Source organism: Lithobates pipiens, unplaced genomic scaffold (assembly GCF_037356315.1).
Source record: "Lithobates pipiens isolate NorthernLeopardFrog02 unplaced genomic scaffold, aLitPip1_a1.2 Scaffold_1, whole genome shotgun sequence".
Taxonomy (NCBI): domain Eukaryota; kingdom Metazoa; phylum Chordata; class Amphibia; order Anura; family Ranidae; genus Lithobates; species Lithobates pipiens.
Window position 1 is genome coordinate 192,506,518 of NW_027507685.1, and position 24,090 is coordinate 192,530,607.

A 24,090-nucleotide genomic window follows, 5' to 3' on the forward strand; every position below is an offset into this window, starting at 1 on the left:
ATACATATTATCATAAGTATAAACACAGAACACCTTCACACAATAGCAGGAGCTCCCAGTAGTAGACGAACCGGCTCCTACACTTAAGACCATGAAATCGATATCCAAGCAATGATTTGATAAATCAGGGATTGCAGATGGCATGGCAGCAGTCTATAAAACTGTTACAATGTTCCATCATTTTCTCAGTTGCCCCTAACAGAGACAGGGTAACTTAAGCATAGGAGATGCATAGGGAGCTGAAACAAGCGTTTCTCAGCCTCTCCAAGGGATTTTGGGTTTCATGGGCCCCCATCCAAAGAGACTCCCATCACACCACCTATCAGTGCCCATCAGTGCAGTCTCATTAGTGCACATCAGTGAAGGAGAAAAATTACCTGTTTGCAAAATTTTATAAACAAATTTTATTTAAAAACATTTTCGGTCTTATCGTTTGTTTAGCAAAAAATAAAAAACCCAGTGGTGATTTAATACCACCAAAAGAAAGCTCTATTTGTGTATAATAATGATAAATATTTCATTTGGGTACAGTGTTGCATGATCGCACAATTGTCATTCAAAATGCGACAGCGCTGATAGCTGAAAATTGGCCTGGGCAATAAGGGGGGTAAAGTGCCAAATAAGCAAGCGTTTAATATACTATAGAGCCAAAAATGTGTGGGACCCTGACCTACTGTATAAGAGTATGTTGTACATACCATTCCAAAACAATAGAAATTCACATAGAGTTGACAGTTCCCCCCCCCCCCCCCCCCCCGCCTTTTTTGTTTGTGACCATAAAACCTAAAAGCAGGAAAAAAAAAAAACACCACACATAACCCTATCCCAAAACACACCTGATCTTTCGATTCTGAAGTTTCACTTTCAGGTCCCCATTCCAACCCATTGACTAGACAATGATAGAAGAAGCAGCAGAGCTCATTACTTTCTCATTATGCTCTCTCCACCTATCAGCATGCTTATTTCACTGCAGTAGACCTGACTGGCTCAGTGTGCAGAGTTTTTTTTGACATCCTAGATAAAAAAAATACCCTTGGACCAATGGTTTGCACTTTGTCTTTTAAATTACAGTATATATATATAAATATAAATATATATATATATATATATATATATATATAAATATATATATATATATATATATATATATATATATATATATATACATATACATACACATAAACATAAACACACACACACACACACACACTATATTACCAAAAGTATTGGGAGGTCTGCCCTTACATGCACTTGAACCATTGACCTTGACCATTCTTCCAGAAGTGCATTTGTGAGGTCAGGCACTGATGTTGGATAAGAAGAAGGCCTGGCTTGCAGTTTATGCTCCAATTCATCCCAAAGATGTTCTATTGGGTTGAGATCAGGACTCCTCCACCCCAAACTCTCTCATCCATGTCTTTACGGACCTTGCTTTGTGCATTGGTGCGTAGTCATGTTGGAACAGGAAGGGGCCATCCCCAAACTGTTCCTACAAAGTTGGGAGCATGAAATCGTCCAAAATGTCTTGGTATGCTGACGCCTTAAGAGTGACCTTCACTGGAACTAAGGGGCCAAGCCCAACCCCTGAAAATCAACCCAACACCAAAATCCCCCTTCCACCAAATGATTTGGACCAGTGCACAAAGCAAGGTCCATGAAGACATGGATGAGCGAGTTTGGGGTGGAGGAAATTGACTGGCCTGCACAGAGTCCTAACCTCAACCCGATAGAACACCTTTGGCATGAATTAGAGCGTAGACTGCGAGCCAGGCCTTCTCGTCCAACATCAGTTGCCTGACCTCACAAATGCTCTTCTGGAAGAATGGTCAAACATTCCCATAGACACACTCCTAAACCTTGTGGACAGCCTTCCCAGAAGAGTTGAAGCTGTTATAGCTGCAAAGGGTGGGCCAACTCAATAACCAGGATGTCGTTAAAGTTCATGTACTTGTAAAGGCAGGCGTCCCACTACTTTTGACAATATAATGTGTATATATACACACACATATGAATATGTTGCCCCAGAAGTTGTGTTAAAAACAGAAAAAATGGGCAAGTGTAAGGATTTGAGCGACTCGGTCATCTTGTCAATTTTACAATTTGGCCCTTGTCAGAGTCTGGAAAACTCCAAAACTGCAACTCTTGTGGGATGTTCCTGGTCTGCATTGGTCAGGACTGACCAAAAGCAGTCCCTGGAAGTATAAGTGGCAAACCGGTGAAAGGGTCTTAGGGCTATAGCCGCTAGCAGTTTTAACTGTGTCCTCCCAGCAGGAGCGGCTCCCCGAGAAACCCCCTCACCCCTCACCACCCAACAGATTTGTGGGAGGGATTCCCCCATCAACACTGACTGTATTGATGGGGGATTTAAGTATTTTTTCCTTTCCTGCAACCGATGGAAAACAAAAGAAAATCGCATAATCTATGGCCTGCTTTAGGCTAATTAATGGAGGTGTGGAGGGAAGACTGGCCCATATAGTTCGATCCAGTAGAAGAGCTACTGTAGCTCAAATTGCTGAAAAAGTTATTGATGGTTCTGATAGAAAGGTGTCAGTACACACAAAGTATTGCAGTTTGTTGTGTATGGGGCTGCGTAGCCACAGACCGGTCAGGGTGCCCACAGCCAAAAGTGCCTACAATGGGCAAGTGAGAATCGGAACTAGAGCACAGAGCAATGGAAGAAGTTGGCCTGGTCTGATGAGTTCAATAATGGCTTGAAGAACACAAGTTCGAGGTGCTGACTTGGCCTTTGAATTCTGCAGATCTCCATCCAATCAAACATTTGTAGGGCATGTTGGAAAAACATGTCCAATCTATGAAGGCCCCACCTTGCAACTTTCAAGATTTAAAGGATCTGCTACGGACGGCTTGGTGCAAGATACCACAGCATACCTTCAGAAGTCTAGTGGTGTCTATGCCTTGAGGAGACGGGGCTGTTTTAGCAGCAAAAAGGGGAGTCTGCCAAATATCAGTGGAGTGGTCACCACCTAGTGGCTTCCAGAACTGAGAATTGCCTTACTGGAGTACATAAGAATATACAATGCTTTGGAAAAGTATTTGCCCCCTTTCTGATTTTTTATTTCTTTACATATTTGTCACACTTAAAGGGGTTGTAAACTCATGTTTTTTCACCTTAATGCACCCTATGCATTAAGGTGAAAAAACTTTGACACTGTCTAGCCCCCCCGTTTTACTCACCTGAGCCCATTCTTTCCCTCGGCGGAGACGTGCTCTTCCTCTCTGCCCATTGTCTTGGGTCTTGAACGGATAGATTGATATCAGTGCAGCTATTGGCTCCCGCTGCTGTAAATCAAATCCAATGATGCAGGGCCAAATCCCGCTTTCTGTGTGAATACACGCAGAAGCAGGACTCAGGAGCTGCCCGCACAGGTGTCCACCATGGTGAGCGACCCTGCAACGAGCTCCGGGAGTAGGATCGTAGGTCCCGCGGGCTCAATGCGGGGATACCCGCGATCGTCTCACGGAGAGGAAGAATGGGGAGATGCTGATGTAAACAAGCTTCGCCCCGTTCTTCCTAGTGACACTGTCACTGATTGTCTGTTCCCTCTCATCGGGAGCAGCGTCACTCGTAGCCACGCCCCCCAACAGTTAGATTCACTCCAAAAATATGTAGAAGAATACATATCGGCCTAAATTGAGGAAAAAAATTTGGGGGATATTTATTATAGTAAAAAGTAAAAACAATGTGTTTTTTTCAAAATTGACGCTCTATTTTTGTATAAAATAAAAAGTGCAGAGGTGATGAAATAACACCAAAAGAAAGCTCTATTTGTGGGAAAAAAAGAACGTCAATTTTGTTTGGGAGCCACATCGCACGACTGTCAGTTAAAGCGATGCAGTGCCGAATCGCAAAAAGTGCTCTGGTCTTTGGCCAGCCAAATGGTCTGGGGCTTAAGTGGTTAACACGTTAAAGTGTATCTGAGATTTTAGTGATTTGGTTTATATCTACTTTCATATACCATCTACATACTTAGACTGTGTAATTAGTGGTTTAAATAGACTTTAATTTGAAGCTCCCATAAATTACAATTCTTTACAAAAGCTTTTTGAACGGTCGAGTTCTCTATCTTTGTTGAATTCTCTACTTTTAGATTTCACCTTATTTAATGGTTTTTCATATGTTCTCTTGAAACGCTCTACAGTGATAAAGTATAATTATAATTTTAGGAAAACAAATTACAGAACTATTATTGCTTAATTACATGTTATAGAAACGTCTGTAGATTTTTAGATTTAACTCTCACTTATGTTTCAGTTATTTCAACACCTTTCAAAAATGTACCTGTTTTATCCTCATTTTTAGAGGTTTCTGATCTCTACATTTAGTCTGTGAAAGCAACTTCTTCTTATATACTTATAAACAAATTCCTTTTCAAAATAACTCTTAGGACTTTCATGGTAACACTATAGTCAGTTTACTTAAAACGTAATCAACATTTTTTTTTTTAATTTTGACTCAAGGTAAAATCTCACAGTAAAACAATTATGTACATCTGCAAATTATGATAGCATATGACGTCATATGTGACGAAATGTGTAGGGAGGAGCTATTGCTCATGGCGTCACCATGCATTGAAATCAGTTTTATACTGATGATGAGCACTTATCTTTTACACTGCTGTAGCAGAACCAGTGGATGCACATACTTTTCGCAGGTGACCATGTGGATACACAAGTACATTTGACTCTTTAGATCTTTTCTCTGGTAAGAGTTGTATTGTTCACTAGGTGGAGGAGCACGTGAGGCGTCGTGTTTGTAGCACTAATCAACAGTGTTGATCAAGACTGTTTGTGTCACCTTCACATTTTTGGGGGAATTTCAGTCGCTTAATTTGTTGTTTAATTTATTGTTTGTATTCACATACAGTGTATTTCATTTATTTATGTTTTATTAATTATATTGCTATATTTAGCACAGCATTTTTGTAATTACACATTGTTGTGCTCTTGAACGACTGGAGTAAAACCAAATCCGTGCAGGACTTCACCCTATAGAAATCATCCCTTCTAAAAATACAATTCCTGCCTCCATTCTGCCAAACAAACCTACTTTGTCTCTCTTATTAACACCTTGTCATCCAGTCCCCGTTGGTCCTTCTCAACCTTTAACTCTCTGCTTCGTCTAAATTATCCATAGGTGACGCATTTCAAAGTCTTTACAGACTACCAATTTAGCTTTTTATGGACTGCCTGCCCACAATGTACTGCAGACTGACAGCTCATACAGGCACAGCTACATATCAAGTGGTGGCTGGTGCTATATATTTTTGGGGGGTAGCAAACAATGCACCCCCAGCCATGGTCAGTTGAATCAGCCGCAAACGCCACCAGTCAGATCACCCGCATCCCCCCATGGTTGATCATCAGCCCTGCACTTACCGTATCTAGGTCCAGGGCCAGGTGGAGGTTGGCGTCTCCTCCTCCTTGGCTTTACAGTGGCTTCCCCTGCGTCTCCTCCTCCTCTACCTCTTCTCCTCCAATTCAAGCACTTCTTTCAGCCAGTCGGGTCTCAGGACCAGTGATGGTCATCTTACTTTAAAAAAGTAATTAGTTAAATTACTTCTCCCAAAAAGTAATTGCGTTAGTAACTCAGTTACTACATTGGAAAAGTAATTAGTTACTCAGCAAAGTAACTGACTTTTTTCTTAATATTTTATAGATGGGACATCTCGCAATCCCCATCACCTGGTATGGATCTAAAGGGGAACCCCCTACGAGACCCTTATCTGAGCACACAGGCTTCTTCCGCTCTCTCCGGCCGTAATGGCAGAGACGCGTTGTGTGGCGACTTATATAGGTATAAGTGGCGGGGTCACTGGGTGATGTCCCAGGGGGATGCTGGGACTGTGACATCATAAAGGGCGGGGTCATCATTTGACCTCCCCCGATGACACCGCCCCTTATACCTATATAAGTCGCCATACAACGTGTTCCTGCCATTACGGCTGGAGAGAGCATCATGTCAACATCGGGAGGAGGAGGAGAGTGGGGGGCCGGAATCTGGGGGCCCCCTTATTAAAGGGGGCTCCTGGATTCTGATAGGCCCCCCGCCCGCAGACCGGGAAGAGGCCCTTGTCCTCATCAACATGGGGACAAGGTGCTTTGGGGTGGGGGGGCTGTAGGGCCCATGTTGAGGGCACGTGGCCTGGTACGGTTCATGAGGGGGGTGCTTGCTCGTCCCCATCCCCTTTCCTGACCGGCTGGGCTACGTGCTCAGATAAGGGTCTGCTATGGACTTTGGGGGGACCCCCATGCCGTTTTTTCACCGTAGGGGTTCTCCTTTAAATCCATACCAGGTGACGGGGCTCGCGAGGTGTCAATCTCGCCAATGAAGGCGGCGACATTCACTTCTATCGCTAGTCCCGTCTACCTGGTCCCAAGCGGTAGATGTAATTGTGGTAACGCCGCCCAAATAATGGGAACGGCATTACCATGAGGGGAAGAGTAATCAGTTAGATTACTTGTTACCCTCTAAAGTAACTGCGTTAAGTAACTCCATTTATTTTAACGGAGTTACTTACATCACTGCTCAGGACACGCTTACTGATTCACCAGGAGGAGAAGCAGGAAAAAATTAGCAAATACTAACTCACTATTGTTACACAACTGGGTGGGCTCAGGGCGCAGTGCTCTCCCACCCCTTTCTCAGGGTGGCATCTCCTTCTCCTGGTGCTTCACGGTGGCTTGCCCTGCCTTCTCCTCCATGGTGGCCAATAGGATCACCACCCATTTTGAAGACTATTAGAGCCTCTGGCTCCAATCACATGCTTCTAATAAAAAAAAACTTATTTGAATCCATGTGTCCGGCACCCCGTATGCACTGGGGCGGGGGGGGGGGCAGCACCCCTCCGCCCTACAATGGGCCATCACCCAGTGGTGATTGAATACCACCAAATAAAAAAACAATTTGTGTGAAAAAAATTATATCAATTTTGTTTGGGTGCAGTGCTGCATGACCACGCAATTACCAGTTAAAGCAGCACAGTGCTGAATAGCAAAACATTTCCTGACCATTAAGGGGGTAAAACCTTCCGGTCCTTACGTGGTTAAAGGGGAAAAATCTTCTGGAGTTGAGGTAGTTGAAGGAACACAGAAGGTCTGAAGCTAGAATTATTGCTCACACATGGATGTTCACGGCGATGCCTCACTTGTTTGGTGCCATCCTTGTTTACATATGCAGCGTCGGGATAAAGTTATCCAGCACCCAAGGCAAAGACGCTAACCTGCGCCCATCCACCCCATTCATGATGGGCAATCTTAGGGGATGCTGCTATCCCTACTCCTGGAGCCAGAAGGCACCCCCATCCTAACAGTAAACCATTGAGCCAAGGACAGATTCCCATCCCGCCCACCCCTTGTGTGTGGGACCTACTTACAATGCTGTATCCTGGCCTAGGTCGACAAGGCCCAGGCCTAGGGCAGTACTTTGCAGGTGGGCAGCACGGAAAGAATCCCCACAAACTATTAGTGCAGCACCAGCCTTATGGGGCAGACTGGGCTGAGAGGCAAATAAGTTTAGCACCCCCATAATGCGGCCGCACTGCCTCCAGTATGCGGGCGGCCGGCATTCTGCAAGTGTGTGTGTGTGTGTGTGTGTGAGAAACGCCACTTCTAATTTTGACTGTCCTATCATCCCAGACCACAAACCTTCCTCGCTGCACTATATGTTTTCTGCTGTACCATTGGCATGGTTATATCTTCTTCTTAGTCCTCTCCATAAAATTATCAGAAATTTGTGCTTAACCACTTAAGCCCCGGACCATTTTCCAGCTAAAAGACCAAGCCCCCTTTTGTGATTCGGCACTGCGCCACTTTAACTGACAATTGCGTGGGCATGCGACATGGCTCCAAAACAAAATTGACGTCCTTTTTTTCCCACAAATAGAGCTTTCTTTTGGTGGTATTTAATCACCTCGGTTTTTATTTTTTGCGCTATAAACAAAAATGGAGTGACAATTTTGAAAAAAAGCGTTATTTTTTACTTTTTGCTATAATAAATATCCCCCAAAAATATATAAACATACATAAACATTTTTTCCCTCAGTTTAGGCCGATACATATTCTTCTAAATACTTTTGGTAAAAAAAAAAAAGGCGGTCCTTAAGCGGTTAAAGTAGAACTATAGGCAACACTTTTTTTTTTCATTTTGGATAGAATAAAGGAGGGATATAGCCCGTCAGTTTATTTTTTACGATCCATTGTAGTGTCCCATTGCAGAGATTTCCGTTCACTTCCTGCCCCATAGTCAAACAGTAAGTGAGAGGAAATCTATGCAAATTAAGGTAATTCTTTGCTCTCCCCCCACCCCAGGCCCTCAGAACTAGTGTCCCCACTTGAAAAAATCCAGGGCAGGTCTTAAACGGTAAGGGGTGTGGCCTTGACAGGAAGGGGTGGGTCGTATTTAAATTAGGGGGGTTGCACGAGTTAAGTCATGCCTAGGGCTGCACAAAACCTAAATACACTACTGCTTATGTATGCACATGTGCGCTGGAAGGCCAGGCAGAGCCCTTTTGGCAAATCTGTGCAATGCGTGGAATATGGCAATGCCGCTGCGCCATTAAGGGCAACAGGAGCGCAACGTCATTTTTGCCTAGGCAAGAAAGGAGGAAGTGCAGAACCAAAAATAAAAAATTAAAGAAAACGTTTCTCTAATTGTGGGAAAGGGCGGGAGGCAAGTAAAAATAAAGTTTTTTTGTTTTTTAGGGGTGAAGTTAACTAACTGTAAATGGTGTCATTCACCTGGGTGTGCTGTGTGGCAGAGCTGTGAAAATCTCAGTACTGGATAGGAAGAGATAAAAAAATATCCTGGCAGGGAAAACCACTGTCGTATCTCATCCAGGGCTCAGCTTTAACTCCATAAAGTCCTTGTGCTTCTCCAATGCAAAGACATGACGAAGAAACGTATGTTCGCACACATTTCTTATAGCACTTCAATGCCGTGACTCAGACTCTTGGTGTTTGCCGTTTCTGGCCTCACGTTGAGTATGAATCACTTTAGGAATAAATAAAATAGGAGCATGATGGTTTCTATGACAACAAAATTTCCCTTCTATAAAGATGTAGATGCATTTAGCCGGGTACTTTGCCAAGTAAAGTAAATTGCCAATTTTCTGTATTTATTCTTTATATTTTTGTGGCGTCAATTAAGGTTACATGCTGGAAAAACTTTTTTGCTTTTCTTGCCGGCACAGCTTATCCATCATTTGAGTTCACACACATTTGTTCATTTCATTCATTTTAACAAAGCTCAGAAACAAAAGAGTTTGGTCAAAGCTTTAACTACTTAAGGCCCACTTCCTGACCAGGCCATTTTTTGTGATACGGTACTGCGTCGATTTAACTGCTTCAGCCCCAGAAGATTTTATCCCCTTCCAGACCAGAGCACTTTTTGCGATTCGGCACTGCGTCGCTTTAACTGACAATTGCGCGGTCGTGCGACGTGGCTCCCAAACAGAATTGACGTCTTTTTTGCGCCATAAACAGAAAAAGAGCAACAATTTTGAAAAAAAAAAAACACATTCTTTTTTACATTTTTGCTATAATTAATATCCCCCAAAAATATATATAAAAAATATTTTTTTCCTCAGTTTAGGACGATACGTATTCTTCTACATATTTTTAGTAAAAAATAAAAATAAAAAAATCGCAATACGCGTTTATTGATTGGTTTGTACGAAAGTTATAGTGTTTATAATACAGGGGATAGTTTTATGGCATTTATATTAATAATTTTTTTTTTACTAGTAATGTAACAATCAGCGTTTTTTTATCATGACTGCGACATTATGGCGGACACATCGGACATTTTTGACACATTTTTGGGACCATTGTCATTTATACAGCAATCAGTGCTATACAAATGCACTGATTTCTGTGTAAATGACACTGGCAGTGAAGGGGTTAACCACTAGGGGGCAGGGTAAGGGTTAAGTGTGTCCTGGGGTGTGTTTCTAACTGTGGGGGCGTGGCTACGTGTGGCACATCACTGATCTCTGCTCCCAATCACAGGGAGCAGAGACACTTTCACTAGGCAGAATGGGGAGATACATTTCCCCGTTCTTCCTCCCCGTGAGACGATCGCGGGTATCCCTGCAGCGATTGAGTCCACAGAACCCACGACCCGACTCACGGAGGTCCCGGCTGGCGCGTGGCACGGCGGCAAATTTAAAGGGAGGTACAGGTACGCCCATTTGTCCATTGCTATTCTGCCGACGTATATCAGCACGCGCTGGTCGGGAACCGGTTAACTGACAATTGCCTGGTCATGTGACCCTGTACCCAACCAAAATTTATGTAATTTTTTCCCACAAATAAAGCTTTCTTTTGGTGGTATTGGATCACCTCTGTGTTTTTGTTTTTTTATTGCGCTATAAACAAAAAAAGACCGGCAATTTTGAAAAAAAAATATATATATTTTTTTTACTTTTTGCTATAATAAGTATCCAAAAAAACAAAACAAAAAAACAAATTTCTTCATCAGTTTGGTACAAAATGTATTCTTCTACATATTTTTGGTAAAAAAAAAAAAAATTATCGCAATAAGCGTATATTGATTATTTTTATTTTTTTTATATAATCACTTTTTTATTAAAACACATTTCAACAAACATAGAAATATGCATGGCACAACATATCTATATAAATCTTTTCATTAACATGAACCACACTAACCCCCCCCCCCCCCCCCCACCCCGAAAAAACACACCAGATCCTTGATCATGTCCTCTTATTATATTGTTTGGTTTGAGCAAAAAGTTAAAGCGTCTACAAAATAGGGGATAAATTTATGGCATTTTAGATTTTTAGAATTTTTTTTTTTACTAGTAAAAGGGATGATCAATGTTTATTAGTGGGACTTTAGTGGGACAGATCGGACACTTGACACTTTTTTGGGACCAGTGACATTTATACAGCGATCAAAGCTAAAAATAGCCACTGATTACTGTATAAATATCACTGGCAAAGAAGGGATTAACACTAGGGGGCGATCAAGGGGTTAATGCGGAGTGCCACCCATTTAAAAATCAGCAGCTACAAAAAAACAGACACTCGCCTGTCCCACGGTCCAGCGATGCGGCCGCCCGGAGCCCCGCTTCTCTCCCCCTCCTCTCTGTGGCGCCAGAATTGCAAGTGTGGGCGCCTGACCGTGGTGCCAGGAGAGGAAGTGGGAGCTGGGTAATTGTGAAGACTAGGTACCCGCTCCTTCCCCTCCAAAAAAAAAAAAAAAAGACACCCTAAATGTGGCATGTCAGGGGGTCAGGAGTACTTAAAGCGGAAGTTCCATTTTTTGGTGTACTGCCTGGAGGAGGAGAGAGATTGCTGTTCCTCATCACTAGGAACAGCAGTTCTCGCTCTTCTTCCCTGACAGAACGGGGATCTGTTTACATTGACAGATCCCCATTCTGTCTCTCTGAGGAGTGATCGCAGGTCGCTGGTGGACATGCGCATTGGCTCTGGCATTGCGCCACGGGAGCACCCCCTATTCCTCTTAAAGTGGCCAATGTACAATAACGACGGTTCGCACAGGGGAGCCAACCTGCTGCAGTATAACTGCAGCGGCTGGTCTTAAAGTGGTTAAATAGGCTGAAGGCACATTCAAAGTTGTGTCCATGCCAATCGCAAATACGAAAAACTTGGACACCCACTGGGCCAGTTTGATGGGATTTTTCTAAAATGCTTTAAAAAGGGGAATTACATTTTCAGTCCCCAAAAATACGTTTTTATAAAATATTTCTTTTTTTTTTTTACTATCTCACTATATAAATATATTGGCCCCATACGGTTTTAACCACTTGACCACTGGGCACTTAAACACCCTTAACCACTTCAGGACCGCCGTATTGCCAATGTACGTCAGCACAATGGCACAGGCAGGCACAATCACGTAGATGTACGTGATTGCCTTCCAGCGGGTGGGGGGTCCGATCGGACCCCCTCCCGTTGGATACGACGGTCCGGTTCGCTCCAGGAGCGCTCCGTGATGAGGGGATGGCCGTTGGTTTTCGCCCACCCCCTCTGGATCGCTCCTGGCCAATGAGAAGCTTCCTCCCACTGTGTATTGTTTACACAGGAAGGAGGAAGTGATGTCATTCTCCTCGGGGCGGTCTTTTTGACCGGACTACGAGGAGAAGACTAATAGTAAGTGTGCACCAACACTACACTGACATGTAGGTACACACAGGCACACAAACCCCCCCCCCGATCCCCCCCCCGATCGCCCCCTGATCCCCCCCCCGCCCCCCCTCCCCCCCCCCCAGTCACAGTGTCACTGATTGCATTGATCATTTCTTTACTGATCAATGCATTCAGTGTCAGTTGTGACAGTAAAAACTGTCAGGACAATTAGTGTTAGGTCAAGGGTAGCCCCCTATCACCCCCCAATAAAGATTTAACCCCCTGATTGCCCCTAGAGTTAACCCTTTCACCCCCTTTTGCCAGTGTCACTAAGCGATCATTTTTCTGATCGCTGCATGTGTCGCTAGGTAGCTAGTTATTTTTTTAGGTTCACCGCCAGGTTTTTATATCGCTAGGTACCCCGATATACTACCCAATAATGGTTTTAACCCCCTGATTGCCGCTAGTTAACCCTTTCACCCCCTTTTGCCAGTGTCACTAAGCGATCATTTTTCTGATCGCTGCATGTGTCGCTAGGTAGCTAGTTATTTTTTTAGGTTCACCGCCAGGTTTTTATAGCGCTAGGTACCCCGATATACTACCCAATAATGGTTTTAACCCCCTGATTGCCGCTAGTTAACCCTTTCACCCCCTTTTGCCAGTGTCACTAAGCGATCATTTTTCTGATCGCTGCATCAGTGTCGCTAGTGTCGCTAGGTAGCTAGTTATTTTTTTAGGTTCACCGCCAGGTTTTTATAGCGCTAGGTACCCCGATATACTACCCAATAATGGTTTTAACCCCCTGATTGCCGCTAGTTAACCCTTTCACCCCCTTTTGCCAGTGTCACTAAGCGATCATTTTTCTGATCGCTGCATGTGTCGCTAGGTAGCTAGTTATTTTTTTAGGTTCACCGCCAGGTTTTTATAGCGCTAGTTACCCCGATATACTACCCAATAATGGTTTTAACCCCCTGATTGCCGCTAGTTAACCCTTTCACCCCCTTTTGCCAGTGTCACTAAGCGATCATTTTTCTGATCGCTGCATCAGTGTCGCTAGGTAGCTAGTTATTTTTTTAGGTTCACCGCCAGGTTTTTATAGCGCTGGGTACCCCGATATACTACCCAATAATGGTTTTAACCCCCTGATTGCTGCTAGTTAACCCTTTCACCCCCTTTCACCAGCGATCACAGTATAAGTGTCACTGGTGACGCTGGTTAGCCAGTTAGTTATTTAGGTTCCCCGTCAGGTTTTTATATAGCGCCAGGGACCCCCATATACTACCTAATAAAAATTTGAACCCCCTGATTGCCCCTAGTTAACCCTTTCACCACTGATCACCGTATAAGTGTTACGGGTGACTCTGGTTAGTTTGTTTTTTATAGCATCAGGGCACCCACCATTTATTACCCAATAAAGGTTTAACCCCCTGATCACCCGGCGGGTGATATCAATTAGGTTTTAGGGTCAGGGTCTGCGTCGCCCCAGGCAGCGCTAGGTTAGTGCCAGTACCGCTAACACCCACACGCAAAGCATACACCTCCCGTAGTGCTATAGAATCTGAACAGATCAATATCTGATCTGATCAGATCTATACTAGCGTCCCCAGCAGTTTAGGGTTCCAAAAAAACGCATTGTTAGCGGGATCAGCCCAGATACCTGCTAGCACCTGCGTTTTGCCCCTCTGCCCAGCCCACCCAAGTGCAGTATCGATCGATCACTGTCACTTACAAAACACTAAACACATAACTGCAGCGATCGCAGAGTCAGGCCTGATCCCTGCCATCGCTAACAGGTTTTTTGGTAGCATTTTATATTTAAATCCGGAAGGCAGTGCTTGGTTTTCGGGGTCCCGTACGTGGCTAGGCTCCCAAAAAGTCCCCCAGATGTGGTATCCCCGTACTCGGGAGAAGCAGCAGAATTTATTTTGGGGTGTAATTTGACTTCTGCCCATAGCATGTGTGAGCAATATATCATTTAGTGACAACTTTGTGCAAAAAAAAAAAAAAGTTTGTAATCTTCCCGCAACTTTTGGCAAAATATAAAATATTCCATGGACTCAACATGCCTCTCAGTAAATAGCTTGGGGTGTCTACTTTCCAAAATGGGGTCATTTGGGGGGGTTTTGTGCTATTTTGGCATTTTATGGCCTTCGAAACTGTGATAGGTAGTGAGGAGTTAAATCAAAAATTTGCACCCTTAGAAATCCTGAAGGTGGTGATTGGTTTTCGGGGTGCCGTGCGCGACTAGACTCCCAAAAAGTCCCACACATGTGGTATCCCCGTACTCAGGAGAAGCAGCAGAATGTATTTTGGGGTGTCATTTCACATATGCCCATAGCATGTGTGAGCAATATATCATTTAGTGAGAACTTTGTGCAAAAAAAAAAAAGTTTGTAATATTCCCGCAACTTGTGGCAAAATATAAAATATTCCATGGACTCAACATGCCTCTCAGTAAATAGCTTGGGGTGTCTACTTTCCAAAATGGGGTCATTTTGGGGGGTTTTGTGCTATTTTGGCATTTTATGGCCTTCGAAACTGTGATAGGTAGTGAGGAGTTAAATCAAAAATTTGCACCCTTAGAAATCCTGAAGGTGGTGATTGGTTTTCGGGGTGCCGTGCGCGACTAGACTCCCAAAAAGTCCCACACATGTGGTATCCCCATACTCGGGAGAAGTAGCGGAATATATTTTGGGGTGCAATTCCACATATAACTATGGCATGTGTGAGCAATATATCATTTAGTGACAACTTTTTGTAAAAAAAATTTTTATTTTTTTTTTGTCATTATTCAATCCCTTAGGACAAAAAAAATAAATATTCAATGGGCTCAACATACCCATCAGCAATTTCCTTGGGGTGTCTACTTTCCAAAATGGGGTCATTTGGGGGGGATTTGTACTGCCCTGCCATTTTAGCACCTCAAGAAATGAGATCGGCAGTCATAAATTAAAAGCTGTGTAAATTCCAGAAAATGTACTCTAGTTTGTAGACGCTATAACTTTTGCGCAAACCAAAAAATATACGCTTATTGACATTTTTTTTACTAAAGACATGTGGCTGAATAAATTTTGCCCTCAATGTATGACTAAAATTTAGTTTATTCGATTTTTCTTATAACAAAAAGAAGAAAATATCTTTTTTTTTCAAAATTTTCGCCCTTTTTCCATTTATATCGCAAAAAAAAAAAATCGCAGAGGCAATCAAATACCATCAAAAGAAAGCTCTATTTGTGGGAAGAAAAGGACGCAAATTTCGTTTGGGTGCAATATTGCATGACCGTGCAATTACCAGTTAAAGCAGCGCAGTGCGAAATTGGAAAAAGACCTCTGGTCCTTAAGGTGTTTATTGGTCCGGGGCTGAAGTGGTTAATAACCAGACCAATTTTCAGCTTTCGGTGCTCTCACATTTTGAATGACAATTACTCAGTCATGCAACACTGGACCTATATGAAATTTTTGTCATTTTTTTCACACAAATGGAGCTTTCTTTTGGTGGTATTTAATCACCGCTGGGTTTTTTATTTTTTGTGCTATAAAAGAAAAAATACAGAAAATTCTGTAAAAAAATGAATTTTTCTTTGTTTCGGTTATAAAATTTAGCAGATTAGTAATTTTTTCTTCATACATTTTGGCCAAAATTTATACTACTACATATCTTTGGTAAAAATAAGTACAAATTGGTGGATATTATTTGGTCTTTGTGAAAGTTATAGAGTCCACAAGCTATGGTGCCAATATCTGAAAATTGATCACACCTGAAGTACGGACGGCCTATTTCAATTCTTGAGACCCTAACATGCCAGAAGAGTACAAATACCCCCCAAATGACCCCTTTTGGAAAGAAGACATTCCAAGGTATTTAGTAAGAGGCATGATGAATTTTTTGAAGTTGTCATTTTTTTCCCACAATTCTTTGCAAAATCAAGATTTTTTTTACTTTTTTTTTTCCACAAAATTGTCATATTATCAGTTTATTTCTCACACAGCATATGCATACCACTAATTACATCCCAAAACACATTCTGCTATTACTCCCGAGTACGGTGATACCACATGTGTGAGACTTTTACACAGTGTGGCCACATACAGAGGCCCAACATGCAGGGAGCGCCATCAGGCGTTCTGGAGCACCCAGGACAATTCTGACATTTCTCTCCTACATGTAAAAATCATCATTTATTTGCTAGAAAATTACATAGAATCCCAAAACATTATATATGTTTTTTTAGCAAACACCCTGGAGAATACAATGGTGGTCATTTATCTCGCACGGTATTTGCGCAGCAATTTTTTGAATGCTTTTTTCTGGAAAAAAAAACAGTTTTGTGCTTAAAAAAAAAACACAGTAAAGTTAGCCCAATTTTTGCATATTGTGAAATATGAAGTTACACCGAGTAAATAGATACCCAACATGTCACTCTTCAAAATTGCACAGGCTCGTGGAATGGCGCCAAACGTCGCTACTTAAAAATCCCCATAGGCGACGATTAAATTTTTTTTTACTGGTTATATGTTTTGAGTTACAGAGGAGGTTTAGGGCTAGAATTATTGCTCTCACTCTAACGTTCGCAGCGATACCTCACATGTGTGGTTTGAACACCGTTTTCATATGTGGGCGGGACAGGGGCACTTTAAAAAAAAAAAAAATATTGTTCATTTTACTTTATTTATTTTAGTATGACATTTTTTTCTCCAATAAATAAATTTTTTGATCACTTTTATTCCTATCATAAGGAATGTAAACATCCCTTGTAATAGGAATATGGAATGACAGGTCCTCTTTACAGTGAGATATGGGGTCAATAAGACCCCACATCTCACCTCTAAGCTGGGAAGCCTAGAAAAAAAAAAAAAAAAAAAAAAAAGATTCTGGATTGGATCGTATTGGCGAGTCGGTAGAAGCACCGGAGGGCAGCGGGTGTCTATGGCTGGGTATTGCAGGGTATCACCGACTATGGCTGGGTATCTCAGAGTATGGCGTTGCAGAGTATTGCGTTGCAGAGCATTGCAGGATATTGGCGGGTGTTGCAGAGCATTGCAGAGTGTTGCAGAGCATTGCAGAGTGTTGCAGGGTATTGGCGGGTGTTGCAGAGCATTGCAGAGTGTTGCAGGGTATTGGCGGGTGTTGCAGAGCATTGCAGGGTATTGCAGAGTATTGCAGAGTATTGCAGAGTATTGCAGGGTATTGCAGGGTATTGCAGGGTATTGCAGAGTATTGCAGAGTATTGCAGGGTATTGCAGAGTATTGCAGGGTATTGCAGAGTATTGCAGGGTATTGCAGGGTATTGCAGGGTATTGCAGGGTATTGCAGGGTAATGGCAGGGAACTGAGGGGTTAATTTTCGGTGGGCAGCAAAGTGGGCACTGCAGATGCAGCCCACAGCGCTGCTGACACCGATCTCTTCCCCCCTCCGCTGTTCCGATCGGTACAGAGAGGGGGAGGGAGGAACCGGTTTGTTTACAAGTGATCACTCCGTCATTTGACGGAGCGATCACGTTGTAAACGGCCGCTATGAGCGGCCGTTTACCGTGATCCGTGATGCGCCGGGTCCGGATGCTCTCGAGTGCGCGCCCCCCCTGGGAATTCTGGGAGGACGTCATATGACAGCCTCCCAGAGTTAAGAAACCGCCCTGTAGCCGTCATAGGGCGGTTGTTAAGTTGTTAAGTGGTTAAAGTGGGAGTAAACTCCCATGCATGATTTTTACCTATAGGCAAGCCTATACCTAATCTATAATAAGGCTTAGCTACAGGTACTGTAAATATCTCCTAAACGTGTACAGTTTGGGAGATGTACTATATTACCAAAATTATTGGGACACCCGTACATAGCACCCCAGATACACCCAATCCTTTGAGGGCAACCATACTGCCGATGCGGTCCATGATGAAATGGAGTTTGACACCCCTGGCTTATACTCTATATGAGAGCAAAATACACTGTTAGTTCTACTCAGTGCTTTATGAACTCCCTCATATTTTTTATGTAATTGATGACATTACAGTTTTATAGCAAAATGTAAAATAAAAATATGATATTTTAGGCACACTTCTTGTGAGACTCTAAGTCGGTCTAGTTGACCTGTAAAATTTCATCAATGGACAAAATTGGTAAGTGTTCAGTAAAATCAAGCCAACTCTTCCCTACTTCCGGTGATTAAAAGCCAACTCCAGGAAAAATACAAATGCATTCTTGCAGTGGCCAGGTTTAGCCCCCACATGGCTAGGTTTAGTGTTGTATATAGAGGAGGACTAATAATTGATATCATCTTACTATGGAAACAGGAGTATAGCAACTAGCAAGCATAGAGGCACTCCATCAACCCAGCACATATCCTATCTATATTATGCACCTTGGTAGTTTTCATGCATGTATACTATCTTCTAGACCCTTCCAATCAAAACAAATTTCTTGATATACAGCTTCTACCCTTTGACTTGAATATAGGGCAAGCTGGTTCTTTGGTTATACTGAAAACATTTAACTCCCTGAATCTTTAAGACCCCTTTCATGTCTTATCAGACAACGTGCATTTTACAACCCTTTGTAGATAACCTTGTAAAGAACCTCCTTTGAAATGTTTATGATGACAACCATAAACGGGTTGGCCCACAAATGGCACAGTAAAAGTATGTGTGTCCTGCATAGCCTTTTGATGTATAAAATGCAGCTTGACTTGTCAATCGTGTGTGTCAAACCCACATACATGTCAGGGGCATCCATTCGCCAGGGCACAGGAGATAAGGGGCTGCGGGGGTCTTGCAGCACAGAGGAGCCTGCAAGAGTGATTGATTAGGGAAGTAAATATGATATACCAGTCCCTCAACCAATGGTTCTCAACCTCCAGGCTTTGGCCTCCCTCCTTCCAGGCCACCAGGCAGCTGCAGATCTTCTGAATTCCCACAGTGTCTCCCAACTCCTATACTGCCCCCCCAACCTTTCAGTGGCCCACAGTGCCCCCCAACCTCCCACAGTCCCCCCAGACCCCCAAGCACCCACAGTTCCCTCTACCATTCCATAGTGCCACCCAGCACCCTTCAGAATGCCCTAGCTTGCTGCAGAGCATCAATGCTCGCCATAGTCCCCTCAATGTTCAACAGTGTCCCTTAGCCTCCACAGGGTCCAACATTGATCTTCTAAAACTCACAGCCTCTTAGAGAGACACTACACCCTGCAGTTGCCTCAAGCTTCCTTGAGAAACCTTATATCCTACAATATATTTTTTTTAATATTAGGGCAAGGAAGGGTTTGGAAGAATTTACCAGGCCCCAGTCTCAATAAGGATGAGAAACACTGCCCAAGATTTAAAGGAGTATACAACCCTTGCGATGTAGAGGCAACCCCACTGCAAGGGAGAAATTTTACTTCCCCCAAGTTCCAGAGGGCACTAAACACTAGTTGTTTTAGTAGCACGACTGAGAAAAATATGCAAAAGGGTTAAGTGTCTCAGCAAGATGATGTTAAAATTGCTCTGTAGCTCTAGTCTATTTCTGTTTTAAATGCCTGCTTTTGCATGTTAATGTTTAATGGTGGGTATTAAACAGTCACTAACACAGTGTAGTTATTTTTACAGGCAATTTGGTAAATTTGATGGCAAGATTGCTTTTTGGAATCCAATAAACCCATGAAACACGTACTAACAAATTGAACATGGATTATATGTAGAGGGTCCAGGCATGGAGGAGTATCTCCCACTCCCCAGCCATTCACCCACCTAAAGTATATAATACAGACAGAGGAGGCTGTTCATGTCCTGTGACCACTTACTAGGGTTGAATAAATTTGACAAATTTCAGCAAAAAATAAATAAAAAAATGGACACAATAAAAAAATGCAAGAATAATTTTTTGGGGAGTTTTTAAGAGTTTAGGTTTAAAGTGGCTTTACTTTTTTTTTTTTTTGTGCAGTTTGTTGGTATATGATAACTTTTCAAAGAAAGAAAAAAATACACCATAAAAAAATTGAATAAAAACAAAAACAAAAGTAATAATTAGTCTAATGAGGGACCATTAATGGAGCAAGAACAGGTGCAGTAGGGTTAAAAGTAAGTAGCCCTCATTTAAAGAGCATAAAAACCACCAACAAAAAACACTTTGCCAAAATTTTTGAATTCTGGTGAAAATCTCAGTTATCAACATTTTGAATAAAAAAAGCTCTCCATTTAGCTCATTGCTACCTATGATTAAAATGTTTGAGGTGTAAAAAAAAATATTTGGCATGTTGTAACCAGTATTTAATTTATCCTCTTGCAGAAATACTGTCCGGATGGTTTGCCTTCCCAGTTTTCCATACCCAGCTGACCTTTTCTGGAAGTATTTGGACTTGGCTACCTTCGTACTTCTCTATGTATTACCCTTGATTGTCATCTCCATCACCTATACCATGGTGGCCAAGAAACTGTGGCTAAGAAATGCCATTGGGGACATTACCATGGAACAATACTACGCCCACAGGAGGAAGAAGAAGATGACCCTCAAAATGTTGATGCTTGTAGTGGTGGTCTTTGCCGTTTGCTGGTTCCCGTTGAACTGTTATCTTGTCCTGATGTCCAGTAAACTCATCAGCAGTAACAATGCCATGTATTTTGCTTTCCACTGGTTTGCCATGAGCAGCACTTGCTACAACCCATTTATCTACTGCTGGCTGAATGAGAGTTTCCGCTCGGAGCTCAAGGCCTTGCTGTGGGTATGCAGAAGGAGGAGATTGGCACAGAGCCATGCATTGCAGTCAGTCTCGCCACACTTCAGACACGCCTGGACTGAAAACTGTAACTGCAAGCAAGATAACAGCCCTCAGACCGGTGGCTCTGCCACTAATGCACATTCAGGGAGGACTGACATTTCCAGTGTGGAGCCAATTGTCACAGTCAGTTAAAAGACAATTTTTAGGTCATCAGATGGCAATTCATTGCAGATTCTGTGTCCTTTTCTTTTTTATTTGTATTTTTCACGTTTGCTATGAGAGGCCTATTTGTTGACTTAATTCACGTGCTTTGAATAAAATAAATAAAATAAATATTTATATCATAGTTATTAATGTTAATTGTACAGACTATCTTGGAGCTGGAGATGTGCAAGAGCATGGTGCCTTCAGCACTAGGCTGGTGTGATATATGGTCAAATGCTTTCGGCCATAACCATGGCAAAATCTGCATAGGTATTACTCACCAAGAGTTTGGCAAATCTTGTTTGAAATTTGGCGAATCTGGACCCCACCATAGGAGATGCATTTTTAAGGCTAATAGGTAAATTATTATCAAAAAAGGCATGGGAGGCTGGGTGCTGCCATGTGGGACATGGTCTATTGCAAAAAAGTTTGTGGAGATATGCAGCCTGGTCAGTGGCGACTCATGCTCTAAATTTTTGGGAGGGCGCAACCAACCTAAAAAATTCTGAAAAATCCCGAAAAAATCCATAAATGACAGCCTCACTGTGCCCATCAAACGCAGCCACTGTGCCATCAAACGCAGCCACTGTGCCATCAAACGCAGCCACTGTGCCATCAAACGCAGCCCCTTAGCCATCAAACGCAGCCACTGTGCCCCGACAAATGCAGTCACTGTGTCCCATCAAATGCAGCCACTGTGCCCATCAAATGCCACCACTGTGATCCCCACCCGCTGACTGTCCACTTACCCCATCTTGGTGGCAGGTAAGGCAGCGGTAAACTGTCTTCAGGGTGACTCTTTTTGCTTCCTGCTAGGAGTCCAATAGCAGCGCCTGTCCTTTCAGCCAATTAGGTGACAGGTATCTGACATGTGCTTCCTGATTGATGGAGAGGCAGTTCAGTGTTAGAAAATAAAAAATTTATTTATTTTTCGAACACACCAGGGTGGGCTCCGAGCGCAATGCTCTTGAAACCTTTTAGAGCCTATGACTTTAATCAGGTGCTGTAATTCAGGCGTCCCAAAACGGGCAGGGCACCTAATTAAGGGCTGGCAGCAGCGGCCATGGATATATTCATGCAAAGCAAGAATCTATCCATTCTACATAGAGGAGGTGGCTGAAGAAAGGGGGCGGCGCTCGTGAGCCCTTAATGGACGGGCCGCTTCTGAGCCTGGTGCAGTGGCAGTGAACACTCTGCAGAAACAGGACTGCATTGTAATTAACGTTTAGTGAGTACAGATAGCCTGGTGGGAAGACAACCCAACCAGGCGCAATCACAGAATGCACAGAGTAGTAGAAGTGCAGGATGGAAAAAACTTGTTTAGTTTTGGACAGATTTGTTATGTTACTAATATAGTTTTGTTGATTAGTTTGGTTGTGTGTGAAGAATAGCTGATTGTTAAGGAATGGGCTAGGAAGCGCCACTGACAGCTGAATGTAAACAAGGGCCTCTTCCCCACAACCCGAGGCTGGAGATTGTGAGGGTGTGAATGGACACAGATACAGGACTCGGAAGCCGGCCCGCATGGTTCTCCACCTTAGGAGAGCCTTCTCCAAGGTGGACACTCGATGCAGGGAGGAGCCATCAGTGCTGCTGAGGGACCCCATAAGAGAAGGACCGGGGGTCACTCTGTGCAAAACCAACTGCACAGTGGAGGCAAGTATGACATTTTTTTTTTTTTTTTATAATAGAGGGTTTACAACCCCTTTAAAATCCATACCAAACCAGAAGGGCCTGATATGGATTGGGGTGCACCCCATGGAATTTATGTATTTTTATTTTGTTTACATGTCAACTGTTAGCGGGGAAGCGGTTGTTAACAGCCTGTTGTGGCGACCAACTTCCCAGCCCGCTCCTTAATAACCAGCTATTCATCGAACAGAATTCAAATCGGTTGATCATTTTACGACCAATCCGAAATCGAATCGTTACGAAAATGTGCCATATATTGGAAAAGGATTATACAAAACGAAATGAACTAAATGAATTTCAACTAAATTAATTACCATTATAACCAGATATGCCTCTGAAATTGTATTCAGACTGAAATGAATAGCACATGTCTAGTTGAGACCCAAGTGGGGAGGCTTCCAGGAAGGATGGCTTGTCCCTGCACTTTCCCTACTCCCTACCACTATATACTATCCCTGACAGATGGGTGACCAGTCTCTACACTACCCACATGTGGAATGCACACCCTCCCTTGAGCAAGAGTCTTAAATAGACTCTGCTTGACCCAACACAGCCACGTGGGGCACCAGCATCCAAATGGATAGCTGCCCGAGTGACCCAGGAAACCATAGATACACCATGTTCCTCTTGACTTCCTCTCCCTTTGCAATGCCTGCTGTGGTCTGAGCACCACCTGCAGTGGAACAAGCAGACTCCAAAAATACCAAACAGGAAGCAGAGGGCCTTTTCATGTGGCTTTGATGACGACAATACCGATACACAAATTCTTTAATTAGCATACGTGGGATATGCTTTAAAGCTGTACATGATGTTACAAAAACAGTATAATTTTTAGGCAGAGTCCCAATGATACTACAAGAATTAAAGGACCGCAGATGACACAGCAGTGTAAACTTGGCCAGCAGAATGTTACCGTAATTAGAATTGGGGATAGGGAGGTGTGATGAATGTTAGTGATATAATGTGGGGTGGTTTAGAAAAACAAAGTTTTTACATCCCTTTCTTTTTTTTTAACCACTTGAGATCCGCGCTATAGCCAAATGACGGCTACAGCGCGGATCTCCTTTTTCGGGACGACGTCAATAGACGTAGTCCCGTGTACGAGCGGCCTGCGCGCCCCCTGAGGGGCGCGCGCGGCGCGCTCTGTGATCGGCGAGTCCAGGAGACTCGCCTGATCACCGATCCGTGCAAGGGGTTGATCCCGACCCCTTATCACGTGATCAGCTGTCAGCCAATACCAGCTCATCATGTGATATAACGGAGCCGGTAATCGGCTAGTATTCCTCCTCGCGCTGACAGCGCGAGGATAAAAAAAAAAGCCGATCACCGGCGGCCATGATCGGGACATCAGTCCCGATCACGGCCAGCAATGCAAGCGCC

At 43.2% G+C, this 24,090-nt stretch overlaps 1 protein-coding gene across 1 annotated transcript in view; it reads left to right on the forward strand.

Annotated features, from left to right (window-relative positions):
* The window catches only part of LOC143981461 (G-protein coupled receptor 83-like), a 66,520-nt gene extending 45,360 nt beyond the window's left edge, over positions 1–21,160 (forward strand). Inside the window, exon 4 of the mRNA XM_077479344.1 lies at positions 20,385–21,160. Coding sequence (XP_077335470.1) covers positions 20,385–21,006 — 622 coding nt within the window. The 3' untranslated portion in view covers positions 21,007–21,160. The remainder of the gene's footprint in view (positions 1–20,384) is intronic.
* Positions 21,161–24,090: the final 2,930 nt, after the last annotated feature.